The following is a 13,081-nucleotide window of genomic DNA, read 5'->3' as shown; positions in this document are numbered from 1 at the left end:
TCAACTGACTCTTCGTGTTATTTTGAAGTACATGAAGAATGCTATATTGTTGTGGAGCTATAGTTATTTTCCAGTACCAGTAGTTTGAATCATTAGGAACTATGAAGGAAAAATGTACTGGCACAGCAAGATTTTTTTCTCACCGGCCGCCACTGTTGACTAGAATGATGATTGCTGGGGTCTGCAACCTGCAGCTCTGGAGCCACATGCAGCTCTCAAGTTCCTCCACAGTAGCTCTTTATAACTTTGCTCCCAGAGCAAATAGAACTGAACAGTGTTTCTAAATGTACATGGTGTGCCTTTTGTCGCCATGTTTAAATATGTTTTGCTGTTAGAATGTATTCATTCTCTTGCTATAATGGCTTAATGGATTTTCTCTGCTCTAAAACCTGAAAAATTGACATACAATTTTGATAACTTAACCATAAAAAGCAAAACAAATAAACAAATAGTAGGTTTGTTTGAAGGATTATGTGTAATTTAGTTTGAGAAGGGGGAAAAATGGCTCTTTGAATTGTGGATGTTGTCACCCTCTGGTACAGGCTGTTCTACAAGTGAAATCTGACCATTCTAGATTTCCCTTATCCTTTCCACAAACTGCTTCCATGTGCTTCACTGTAGCCAAATGTTCCTGAAACTCTACGGTCTGTTCTTACATGACCTGAATGAACTTACAAAGCTCAGATCATTTGAATGAGTAACGTTATTCAAAACCATCCAAATAAATATAAATAAGAACTCTGACCTGCTAGTTGCCAAATGTGATGTCACTGCAGGTATGTGTGTGTGGAAGCTTGTTTCTGGGTAAAGTAGATTTTAACTTGATTGAAGTACAATTAATTAAAAAAAAACAACAACTAACAATTACATTGTGTTCTACAGGCAACAAACCAGAGCTAAAGAGAACAAAAGTTTCTGTTTCAGATGTAAAATGGTTCTCTGTATCTCCAAAGAAAAATAAAGTTGAACATTCATGGCGAACGCAAATACTTGTGTAATGCAATTGAGAGAGAACCCCTCTTTCTAACACCCAGTTTACCTGTCCCAGTTTATTTGTTTTGGTTTATCAGCTGCAGTCTTGCTGTAGACAGCCACTGGAGCTGGAAATAAGGCCCTTTCCTCCTGCCCTGTCAGGTTTTCCCTGTCAAATATTTATAGAAGCTGAAACATTAGATGGCCACAAACAGACTTAAAGCTCTGGGCACAGAAAGTCCAGCGAGCAAGAAGAAGCTGTAGCGCAATGGCTGTAGATTATTTGAAAGCCAATGTTGATACGTATAAAACAAAATAAAGTAAAATCAGAATTTTTTTTTTTTTTAAGTTTGACGCAATTTTTAGGCTGTGATGAGTACGTGAGCATTTACTGGAACTGAGGGGGTTGGGAAATGAAATAGACGCTTCTCGCATGAATGCTGGCTGTTCTCTCATAATTATTCACGGCGTCGTCATTTGACAGTCAACCCAATTCACACTTTCCCCTTACACTACTTTATAAGAAGGCGTTAGTTCAGAACAGGCGATTTAAAGCTCCAACCCTCACTGCTTCCAGGCAGTCGCAGGCTAGTTCTGCTAGCAAAGGTCTGCCAAACATTTATTTGCAGCCCAACAAAGTTTCTGGAAGCATCGACACATGACAGCCTACATTCTCCCCTCGTTGTCAGATTAATTCCCAACTCATGTTGGGGCGAATTAAGTTAAAACTGTTGCGCAAACCAAACCAAACACCTTAATCCAATGAAATAACCATTGAGGCTCTGTGTTGAGAAGCAGCGAGCTTGATAAATGCGAGACGAGTGAAGTTAAAAAAAATTAAATAAAATAGCCTCGCCACAACATTTCCAACTCAAAACAAGACAGACTTTATAAACCAGGCGGCTGCAGTGTGTGTTCCAGCTTTGAAGGCAGCGGCAGACAGAGCGGTGACTGACCTCCCTCTGCCTGCCTGCCTGCTTCTGTGTCTGTCAATGCCGACAGGAAAAGAGTTCAGACCCGAACCAGAATGGCACGCTGCTACAAAGAACAAAATTACCTTGCTGCTCTGAAAGCCTTCAAGCGCCCTCAGCGCGCTGTCAGTGAGTTTAACGTGAAAGACGGTGACATTACTGCCGTTGCTCACTCTTCCACAGGACAGTCCGTAGCACTGCTCCTCCTTCAGCGCCGCCATCTTACCCACCGTTCCCACACTCTGTCGTAAACCGAGAAGTCCCATTGCTTTTCATTGAATATTCAGTGGCTGGTCACCGATGAAGTCACTGATCTGCGAGGAAGCCTGTACAGTTACATTTTCTAAAACCGTATGCTTATATATAACAACGTGTCTGTTGTTAAGTTAAATTAAAGGAATATTATATAGAATATATATCTTTCTGATAATTGTCAAAATAAATACTTTTTTCCCCTCAGTGTCGCGACATTATTGTGAGAACTTAAAAAGTTTGGTGACCTCAAGTCAAATGGATTATATGATATGATATGATATGAGTAAGATTTAGTTGGAGGCGTAACTTTAAAATCTTGCTGATATTTGTTTGTACTTATCTGCACACTAGCCACAAAACCGAATGCCTTTTAAAAATAGAAGTGGTGTAAGGTCCCTTACATGGGAAGGACATAGAGATTTTATTATGTAGTATGAAGCAAAACATCATACGTTTAGATTATGAGTAACAACGGTGACGGAATAAATAATGTATGTTTCCAAAGAAACAAAATTCATTGAAATTAATAAATTTTTGGATGCATTCTGTCCCAATTTACCTACAACTGATAAAGATTAACTTATCATCCAAAATGTATCGCTCTACATTTTTTTCCCAGCCAAGAAAACTTTAGCATTTACAGCCTTTAACAAAACCTGAATTTTACATTAATTTATCTGAAATTGTTGAGGTACTTATGTTCATCCATTTTACCTCAGTATGTTTACTACAATCATCCGACTCTGTGGACCCTGAAGTTGGGCGTTGCAAACTCAACTTAAATACTCTTAAAAATACAATATATGAAGAAGTGAATTAGTCTCAAATAGTAATACAGTTTGGTTGCTTAAACTCTTAGTATTGCCATCTGGATTTAAATTGACTGACTAGTAATGGTTGTATGTTTAACCAAGAGATTGGGGTTACTCTATGGAAATGAATTTGAAAAATTTGGGAACCACTCATCTAACTTCAATAACTTTGTTTAACCAAACATTTTATACAAATGAAAATCTGCAGAAGCATCTTTGAAGAATTTCTACTATTATGCTTCAGACTTTTCAAACTCCTTCATCAAAATATGATACATCTTAGCCAACTTAATAATTTATTAAATTTTAGCACACTATAACAATGACATTGTATTTTACATTCAGTTAGATGCAACTTAACATTTTTCTTTGCCACATGTTTTAAGAAAAACTTTCCTAAAATCTTGAGTTAAATAATAATAAAAAAAGAATCAAAACTTTTTCCGTCCAGATCTAAGGATGAGATTAGTCGAATGATGTTATACAGTATCAATATTATTGGTATGAAATCACTGATTTTCTGACTTTGTTACAGGCCATTGTGAGTGGATGTCAAACTTCCTCCTCAGTGCAGACACCGATTTGACCCTGCAGTAATCTGTCGGAAGCAGGAAAGATAGGTCATCTAAAACATGCATACAATGTGAACAGATATCCAGAAGCCTTTGGAAAGTCAGACTTATCAGTTCAGGGAAATGTTCAGCCAGTGACTTCTGCTTCTTTTCTGTATAAGAGAAAAACATGACTCAAATGTATCTAATGGGAAATGTCCCAGTGAAGCGTCTACGTAATTAACAGTAGCACTTTTAGTTCCTCTGATATTAGAGAATTAACCAATTTAACCACAGCTGGACATAACACATTTCATTTAGCTAATAATAAAAAAATTAAACAAAACAAACAATACTTTCATAAGATATTTATTTGTAATCAATACAAAAATTAAGAAAAACAAAGAATGCCAGGAACTCCTCTGAACAGTTATTTTGTTGGCATGATGCGGCTTGTGGCTCCGTTGCTCTGACATCTACTCAAAGGACACATTTAGCAGAGTCATGTTTCGGTTTTGGAATGAACAACATTAGAAGATAACTTACAAAAAAAAAAAAAAAAGCAAACTTATGGTCAAAGTCAGAAACATTTGGTCATTGAATAATATAATATTAAATTGAAATTAAATAAATCTTCCTTCAGCTACACTCCTAACAATATATGCCTTTGATAAGCTAGCTAGGATGAAAAAGTGTTTTTGTTTGTTTCAACTTTGATGCCACTGTCAGTGTTACTTCGATAAGACTGCAGATCGCTATGTTTTATTTAACTGAAGTATGTTGCTTGGTGTTTATTTTTACTCTATAGTGTCAATGAACAGTGAAACGAAAAACTACCTCATCAAAAATCAACTGCATAAAAGCTGATCAACATACATAAGGTATTCAGTTTTGGACTGCTTTCAAAGTGTGTTGGGATTACTTTGGTCAGCTAATGTATTTATATAAAGTGTAAACAGGCCAGCACACAACCAACTATTTTGCTATCTTATGGACCTCAGATAACAGGGAGCAGTTTGAGAGGAAACACTGTACCATAAACTGAAATCACATCACTTGGATAATAAATATTTTACGAGCACAATATACTGCTGTTAAACTATGTCTCAGCATAACTGGCATTTTATTTTCTATGTGGTAAAAATATCTTCCATCTCTATCTGTTCTCATTTTGCTTTATTTCAAACGAGCAGTTCCTCACACCGACTACCAAGAACAAGAAACAGCTGGAACAAAGGTTAGATGCACAGACCTATACATCTACAAGGCTGGAAACAACATTTGCCCATATGTAATTATTATTAATCGTCACATACAGTTCTCAAACATAGTAGAGAAAAGAGTGTGACAGTGAAGAGGCGATTCGCCACCTGACATTTCCACCTCCTTTCACCGAGAGAGTGAAAGGTGCCGCCAGATGTGCTTCAGTGTTTAGGCTCTCCCCACTGCGCTCGACTCTTCTGGTTCACTTCAGTTTCTGGCAGCTATGACAACAGATAGAGCTACTCCACCAATGGCCACAGCAGTCGCACCAAAGAGCCACTTCCAGCTGAGACCCTGCAGATAGACGAGCACGGGGTGACTCGTGAGAAGGCTGAAGTCATGAGGCAACAAAAATGGACCAACATACACATGCTGCAGTTAAGCCCAAAAGAGTCAACATAAATTAGCATCCCTTTATCAATGATTGACTATGTTTACAGATGCCGATATTTGCTTGAGCAGACTTTTTTAGAATTAAATAATAATAATAATTAAAAAAACTGCAGCCAAATACAATTTTTTTTATATTTGATCAATTAGAGTTGATACAGAGAAAAGTGTATGATTGATTAGTGCAACAAAAAAAACAAACTGGTTTACAATGCAGCTTTATTTTAAGGACTTTCTTACCCATGAAGACTTGGCTCTGGATTTTGTCGTGCCGCTTTTTGAAGGATTTCCTAACATTTTCTTGTACATGGCCTGCTCTGCTCCCCTCTGCTCTGAGTGCTTCTTCACCAGCTTGGAGAGCTCTGCATGAATTGTCTGCATAGAGAAAAAAAAAGCCCCAAGAAACAAAATGATGATAATAGACCTAGTTCAGACATTGCAGATGATAACTACACATTTAGTAAGTTATCATTTTATACAATTACACAGTTAGATTCCCAAAGATCTCAGTCAATGTATGTAGCATGTAAAGTAGAACTTTTAGATATTTCTACAGTGGACAGGCTTTAAATATAAAACCTGAATAATATCATGAAGGGAAGAAAAGGGATGGCAGGTGTTGTAGTTTATTTTCTAGAATAAAAACACACCAGATAGAGTTGAATCTCTCTATAAATGCAAATATATATGAAGTAGATATAAAACATTGAACATTTTTCCATTATTAAATCGACTTCCATACTGTTGACTGACTGTGAGAACCCTAAAGAGTCCATCAAAACAGAAGCTAACGTTGCATTTGCAACACGTTTGAAATTACTGGTAAAAGAAATAATAACTATACACCAATTTAATATGACTAAACACTGGGAAAACGTTAGCTCTGCTCTGCTGGGTTCCAAGAAATAACAGGCTTCCATTACAATAACCAGGCTGCAGTTTAGCCCACATGTCCTCACAAATATTCCAGGATCTGACTTCAATTATTGTTCCAGCAAAAGCTCCGGTGTGAGTCATTTCTTTGCTCTTAAAGCTTTCGAGTGACTAAGCAAATCGGTCTCATCAGACAGAAAATGTTTATGCTCAGTAATTGCACTTCATCACAAAGACTGAAGAAACACCGCTCAGAGTTTACAGAAATATTTACCCGTTACAAAATTAATATTATGAATTAAGTGTTCCTGCACAGACCTGTGGGAGAAAGGCATTGCTCGCTCTGTACAGATTTAGCTTTTCTTTAGTCATTTTTGCTCTCAGTTATACATTGAAGGAAGGGACAGTGTTTAGTTGTAAGATCCAGTGAAAGTGGTCCATGTTATTGTAGGATTATAAAACTGACAGAACAGTGGCCGGTTCCCAAAGGAAAGGACAAAGAGGGATAAACAAACATGCAATGTCCTGTTTGTTCAAACTCTGTGCCGAGACAGCCGAAGGCAGTCTAAACTGGAAATGTCAAGTCTGTGTGTCATTTTAGGAAATTAAACAAACCAGACAAATAAATCTTCTCTCGTCAAACTTGGAAGACGAGGGGTGTGGCAAGCTGACAGAGTGACAAATGTAAACAGTGATGTACGGGGAGCATTAGCAATGTCTTTTCACTTCCTCCACCAGCTAAAAGGCACCTTATTGATTTGAACGACTGTCATTAAAAGGGAAAAGAGTAGAGATGCTTACTTTGGTATTACAAATGAATCAGACCAGCATCTGGCTAATGTGTTAAATCTTACTATTGCAAAGAGTGCACAGAGATATTTATTAAGGATTCTCTTAGCCATCAGAAGCTTTCTTTGTTGACACAAAGCCAGAAAGTCCTTCCAGCTTAGATTTAAGGGGTGCCACCCTTAACCAGTTGTGTAGACCCAAATATTTTGACAGCCTTGTTAAAACAAAACTAGACTTCCTTTCGGTTCCCTATTTTTCATCCCTGAAACTCTGCAAAGCTAAGGCTTTATAGTGTAAACTTTCTCAACATCTTAAGATTGAATTTCCCCCAAATTGCATGATTTAACTTCCAAAATATGCACTCGCCTGTAAACGAGGCAATTTAGCCAACGTGCATCTGTCCAAAATGAAATGGTACCTTTCATTACACAGCATGTGCAAGCAGGAAACTGGTGCACAGGCCATGTGCTGTGCAACAGATTGGTGTAGGACTGACGTGGGGAGCTCTGGGCATCAGCTACTATGGTGCTGCAGCTGATCCAAGAAGCCCACACACTTGAAAATACTCCGTTAAGTGGCCTTATATAGCCAAAGAACCTTATATAGTCGGCTGTATGAGCAGAAGAGAACCCATGGATAGGCTTTAGATACGGCCAGGGTGCAGGGTGAACCTATTTACAGCAGCAACATGAAAGCAGATCCTTTGAAATGATGAATCAGCGGTTCACCTCGCCTCGCACCAGACTGATTCATGTCTTACCCAACGGCACCATCTAGTGGTCAAAAGGGAGGACTTTTATTTTTAGACGGATTTACCTTGTTGCTTGGTTCCAGCTTCAGCGCTCTCCGCAAAGTTTGAATGGCCTCAGTGTATTCGCCTTGTAAAGCCAGAACCTTAATCGGAAACACACATCAAATAATGCACGACTGCGGCAGAGTTCGGCAGAGCTTGGAAGGTAAAAGAAGAAGAGCGATACCTTGCCCATGCGGAAAAGGGCTTTTATGTTGTCCGGCTGGTGTGCAAGAGCAGAAACGCAAGATTTAAGGGCCGCATCATAGTGGTCCAACTTCAGCTGAGAGGCAGCCATGTTGTTCAGACACTTGACTTTGACGTCCAGCAGTTCCTCCTCCTCCTCAGGACTGATGTCAACTGGAACAGAACAACGTCAACAAAAGAATTACTAAAACCTAACATATGTAAACAAAAAAACCCAAAAAAGAAAAATCCCCCTCTTACTCAAAAACATGACATGGTTCTCAATTTTTTAGCCTCCATTCTGATTAAAAAAAAAAGTCTAATTTTGTTATCGTTTCATGACTAAACCTAAAATGTACATAAATTAATCAGGAAACTAAACAAGACGAAGTAAACAAAATTTGCTGTTCTATCAATCAATTTCAAAATGCATTTTCAACTTCAGGCATTAAACATGCAGACAGGATTCAAATTGTTGTTTTTGATTTAACAGTATCAAATTTTAAAGATCAAACGTAATAAAAACAAATTTAAAGAATTTCAAGCTGAACCCAAAACATATATCATGGCCTATTTTTTTTTTTGTTTTCTCATGTGGCTTTTTGTGTGTGAAATAACCCACACAGACAAAAACACAGTCCTCAGGTCAAAGGTGGGTTCTAAAAAAAATGTATTTCAACATTAAACTAAATAATTACAACTATGATTTTCTTTTTATTACCAAACAGCATTGTGACATATTTTACAGAACGTGAAAAATAGAGAAAGTTTCTCTATGACCCTTGACTCCTCGTTGTTTAACTCACCTTTGGAGTTTGACTCTGTAATCTGCAGGGCAATGCTGTATGAGTTGACAGCAAAAGCATAGTCTGCACACTGATAGTGAACATTGCCCCGCTCTCTCTTGCGGATGGCCAGTGCAATTCTGTCTGAAGGCGGCATCAGCTCCACGTCTGGTGCGTCAGTAGCTCCCACCAGTTCCACTTCTAAGGACAGCTGTGCGTTAGGGGGTATATCGGGTTCAAGGCTGGCGAGAAAATGAGACATCGGTCCAGTGAAGGGAAGCAAATACATGGATAACTTGGGACAATTTCATGAAATAAGAGGAAATATCCTCACTGGCTTGTGTTCATGTCAAAAAGTTGGAATTTCTGGCAGGATGATTAACTTCTTCAAGTAAAATACTATTATAAAAGTATACCATTAGCTTGATTTAAATGTATATGTAGAGGCTCGCCATAAATTTCTAACATATTCTCGATTACACAATGTTAAGTTATCAAATGCGTAGTTTTCTTGTCACATTACAGCTGCAAGAAGATGCTGTCTTTAAGCTGCCCATTTCAGGTAAAACTTTAACGTCAATTTCATTGTATGCATTTGTCTTACTGATGTTTTATGTGTTTTATGACCTCAACAGTGTTGCTAATGTTGGTGGTTTACAGTAAAGTGAGCTGCTGAATATTCCTGGGTCTTCTTTCCTCCCTGCCACGTCACTATTGTAAGTTTGGTCTTAGTGTAGTAACTCACCTGCTCAAGTAAATAAAATAAATAGGACACTTTCATAAGCAACAGAGCTTTTTCCAGGGTTAAAACATTTTAAAAAACTGAACTCATGAAAGCAAAACCAACAACAACAAAAAAAGTCAGTGTGATTTAATCGGTGAAATGGACTGGTTGACATCATGTAACAAGACTTGCCAACAACAGGCACTCATGCATTCCTCAAGCATGCGCTACATTTTCTTTGCAACACGCCACACTTACAGAAAGTCATTTACCACTTTTGAAAATAGAAAAGTGCATCTCATTTTGGCTTTGTCTTCTTTTTTGTTCAACTGGCCTGAAACCGCAACTCTATTTGTAAATATAAGCAGATTCCTCTTTTAAGTCACCAGAGCAATGAAGCTAAATGACAAGCATTAGCGGTTTACAGCAAAGTACTGTCATTTACAGCAAGGCAGAGTGGCTACTAAATATTCCGGTTAAAAGCTTTCAGTCAGTAGACAGATATGCTCACACATATGGATCAACAACATATTTTCCAGCTCTCCTGTCTGTGAATTGTTTTCAAAGCTGTTAAAATACACCGGACTTTTCAAGATTTAACACAGGTTCACAGCCTTCACATGTTAACACAGGTTTTCCTACCTTCCCCTGACACCATATGCATATTTTGCATCAGTGTGAATGAGCGCCTTCTCTCCCATTTCCATGAGCTGCACAGTCAGATCCAGTGCCTAAACGGAAGGAGAAATTACCATGAAATAAACTTTCATCACAACTGCTTTGATAAATGTCAAGCACGCAACAGCCCGGCCACTGCCGTCCTGTGCATATCTGCTCAAAAAAAAAAAGTTCTTGCTTTCAGAAAAGTCTGGGCTTTCTCCCCTCGACTCAGCTGTCTCCGGTCAATTTTTGATCAGACCAATCGGCGAACAGAAGGAGAAATCGTAAACGATGACGTCAATTTTCTGCGTTGCTTTAGAATTGTAGTCTGCTTGTAGTTTTATCAATGGCAGAGGAGGAAGTGAACAAGCAGTTCAGTCCGTGTTGGTCACGTTTCCAAATATTGAATTAACATTAACGGCTGCCTCACAGGCAAACATTGGCGACTGGGTAAAATTTAAAACTTCAACACAGTCCAAGCCTCCAGGAAGCTGTCGTTTCACAATAGCTGAGGGCCCAGACCCTCTGTACGAAGCAAATTATTTTGGATTTTTTTACGTTCACAAGAACATTCCACATTGTTCCTAGTTCTCCACAATTTAGAAATATCAGTTAACCTAACTTAAAAGTCATGCTTTTGGGCGGTGAGAGGAAGCCAGAGTACCCAGAGAGAACTCAAGTATTTATAGGGAGAACATGCAAACTTCCTGTAGAAAGATCTCAGGTCAGGATTCAAACCCAGGGCCTTCTTGCTACAAAGCAACAGTGCTATCGACTCTGGCATGATGCAGGCCTTATTAAAAAAATTAATTAATTAACAAAACCAAAAAATGTTTTGTACTTGAATGACGTCGCCGTCCCCCAGAGTAAACGACAGATTATTTTGCTCCTCTACAAGGGTTCCATCCATCAAATGTGTTCTCAGATTAATTTCCACATCTTGTCCTTTTTGAGGTCGGCTAGCTCGCCCCTTCCCTGGCTCCAAGACTTTCTTCTTAAGCTGGTCATTTCCTGCAAACAATGCAAGTGACATTGTGTCAGAACAAAACGGAAGGTTTTCTGGTGATTATGGAACAGCAAAAGGCTAAAAATTGGTTTTGTTTAACATTGTGGAGATTAGAACTCATTCATACAAAATGAAAAAAAAAAAAAAAACCAGCACAGAAAAGCCAAACGTTTGAGTTTATCTTTGAAGTTTCAGCACAAGTAGCTGTGAAATCTCCAGTTAGCTTTAACCAAATTATGTCTCATTATTATGTGGGCTATAAAGCAGCTTTCCATAGCGGCATATCCACTATGGTGCCACTAGCTTTAAAGACTGAGTAAAACTCTCCAGAGGAATGTAACCCGCTGTGTCCTGTCATCCTACAGTTCTCACATACCCAACACATCCAGCCATTCGTCCATTTGTGCTGAAGCCTCTGATTCTTCCTCTGCATTTTTGTTTTCTGTATTATCTGCTACATTCCTGTCCCCTCCCCCAGCATCTTCCAAAGGAGGAAGGTCATCATCGATGTCTTCTTCGTCTAAAACTTCAAAGTCCTCTCCGCTGTCCAGCAACGAGGTTTTTCCACTCTTCTTGGCAGATAGAGCACTTTCATGGGCATCTGATGCGTCCATAGTCTCAACTTTTCCAGTCAATAGTGCATCACTCTGTCCGGCAGATCAAAAAACAATGCAGTTAAATGCATTTGAGATACATATTTAGATTTGGGTTGCGATCTTAAGAGATAAAATTTCAAATCACTGCTTGATTCAATCAACCATAAGATGTTTACCTAAATAGCTACATAACTATTTTATAAAACATTATAGAGTCTTTGTAAGTTGTAAACAAATAAAGTACTAAAAGGCTCAGAAGAACATACCACACTTATCCGGTTAACTGACAAGCAGAAACAAGCTTTCTAGAAGTTTCTAACAAGTTACCTTGCAGCCAAACCCTGAAGCAGCTAGCAGGCTAACAGATTAGCAAAATACAGTGGCGTTAGCTGTTAGTCTCGATATGAGCTAGCAAACTGTCAGTGAACACCAGAAGAGCTTTTTCACCCTATTTAGCGACGTACTGCTGTTTTAATAATTTCAGAAAGTAAGAACTCGTCTAAGTCATTCATTAAATAAAAAGAAAATCCACCATTTACCTCCAAATAACCTTGTTTTGGTCCCGAGTCGTGTCCCCCTTACTTCAGTTTAAGGCAGAGAAGTCAGCTTGCGCTTTATCAACACGACAACAATTATGTGGGTTAGTGTTAGTCTGTGCTCAACATCGTACTGACTTCAACCAAGCAGCAACCTTTTTCCGGTTGACCTGAAACTCCTCCTTCGTGAGTGTTAAAAGTTGACTGCACACACACACACGCACGCACACACACACATACTCTCAGAACCGTGGTTTAAATGTTTTATTATTTTTGCTGATTTAAAAGCAATCAAGTGTAGAATGGTGAATAATTAAAGACTGTCGAAAAGAAGATGTCTACTTTAAAGCATGTAAGAAAGCACAAATAAAGACACCGTATCTTGGACATTTTGTAAATATCATCTCCAGAATATTAGACAAGATGTTTATTTCTACTGTACCATTCATACATTATAGTTCTAAGAAAAAATATCTATAATATATAAATGATACAGAAAAATAAAGGTACACTGTAAATAAAAGGACATTTAGTCAAGACATGCATTTAGGAACTGTAAGTATTTAGTCATCACATAAAATGAAAAAAATAAAATAAAATAAAATCTTAAAAACAAATAGATACGACCTGGTAAAAATTAACTGATCAATGTTTCCCAACCCTGGTCCTCAAGGCACACTGCCCTGCATGTTTTAGGAGTTTTCTTACTTTTGCTGATTTCAATTGATGCCTGACTAACAGGGTTTGCTCAATACAATCAACTGAATCAGGTGTATTAAAACAGGGAAACATCTAAAACATGTAAGGATGTATGTCTTGAGGACCAGGTTTGGGAAATGCTGCCCTAAGCTATTCAGACCACTCAGTGCTTTACAGACCAGTGATATTTAAACATGTTGTTTTTTTGTACATTTTGTCAAAT

General features: G+C 38.2%; 2 protein-coding genes across 2 annotated transcripts in view; both read right to left on the bottom strand.

Moving 5' to 3' along the window:
• The window catches only part of ell (elongation factor RNA polymerase II), a 38,998-nt gene extending 36,766 nt beyond the window's left edge, over positions 1-2,232 (bottom strand). Inside the window, exon 1 of the mRNA XM_008407112.3 lies at positions 2,030-2,232. Coding sequence (XP_008405334.1) covers positions 2,030-2,209 — 180 coding nt within the window. The 5' untranslated portion in view covers positions 2,210-2,232. The remainder of the gene's footprint in view (positions 1-2,029) is intronic.
• Positions 2,233-3,914: 1,682 nt separating this feature from the next.
• fkbp8 (FKBP prolyl isomerase 8) lies at positions 3,915-12,314 on the bottom strand. The gene is made up of 9 exons (XM_008407111.3): positions 12,163-12,314; positions 11,404-11,674; positions 10,863-11,032; positions 10,004-10,092; positions 8,659-8,879; positions 7,854-8,026; positions 7,693-7,770; positions 5,455-5,589; positions 3,915-5,118 (listed from the first exon to the last, which is right to left on the bottom strand). Exons 2-9 carry the CDS (start codon positions 11,639-11,641, stop codon positions 5,032-5,034), a joined length of 1,191 nt encoding a protein of 396 aa, XP_008405333.1. The 5' UTR covers positions 11,642-11,674; positions 12,163-12,314; the 3' UTR covers positions 3,915-5,031.
• Positions 12,315-13,081: the final 767 nt, after the last annotated feature.

Source organism: Poecilia reticulata, chromosome 4, assembly GCF_904066995.2.
Source record: "Poecilia reticulata chromosome 4, P_reticulata-male-v2, whole genome shotgun sequence".
Classification (NCBI taxonomy): domain Eukaryota; kingdom Metazoa; phylum Chordata; class Actinopteri; order Cyprinodontiformes; family Poeciliidae; genus Poecilia; species Poecilia reticulata.
The sequence above is the reverse complement of the archived record's forward strand: the minus strand, read 5'-3'. Positions and strand labels throughout refer to the sequence as shown.

Coding starts and splice junctions, on each gene's coding strand:
- fkbp8 (XM_008407111.3), bottom strand. CDS start 11,641: ATGGACGCATCAGATGCCCATGAAAGTGCTCTATCTGCCAAGAAGAGT. Junction 8,880..10,003: donor GCATATGGTGTCAGGGGAAG/GTAGGAAAACCT, acceptor TTTTCTCGCCAG/CCTTGAACCCGATATACCCC. Junction 8,027..8,658: donor TACAGAGTCAAACTCCAAAG/GTGAGTTAAACA, acceptor GTTCTGTTCCAG/TTGACATCAGTCCTGAGGAG.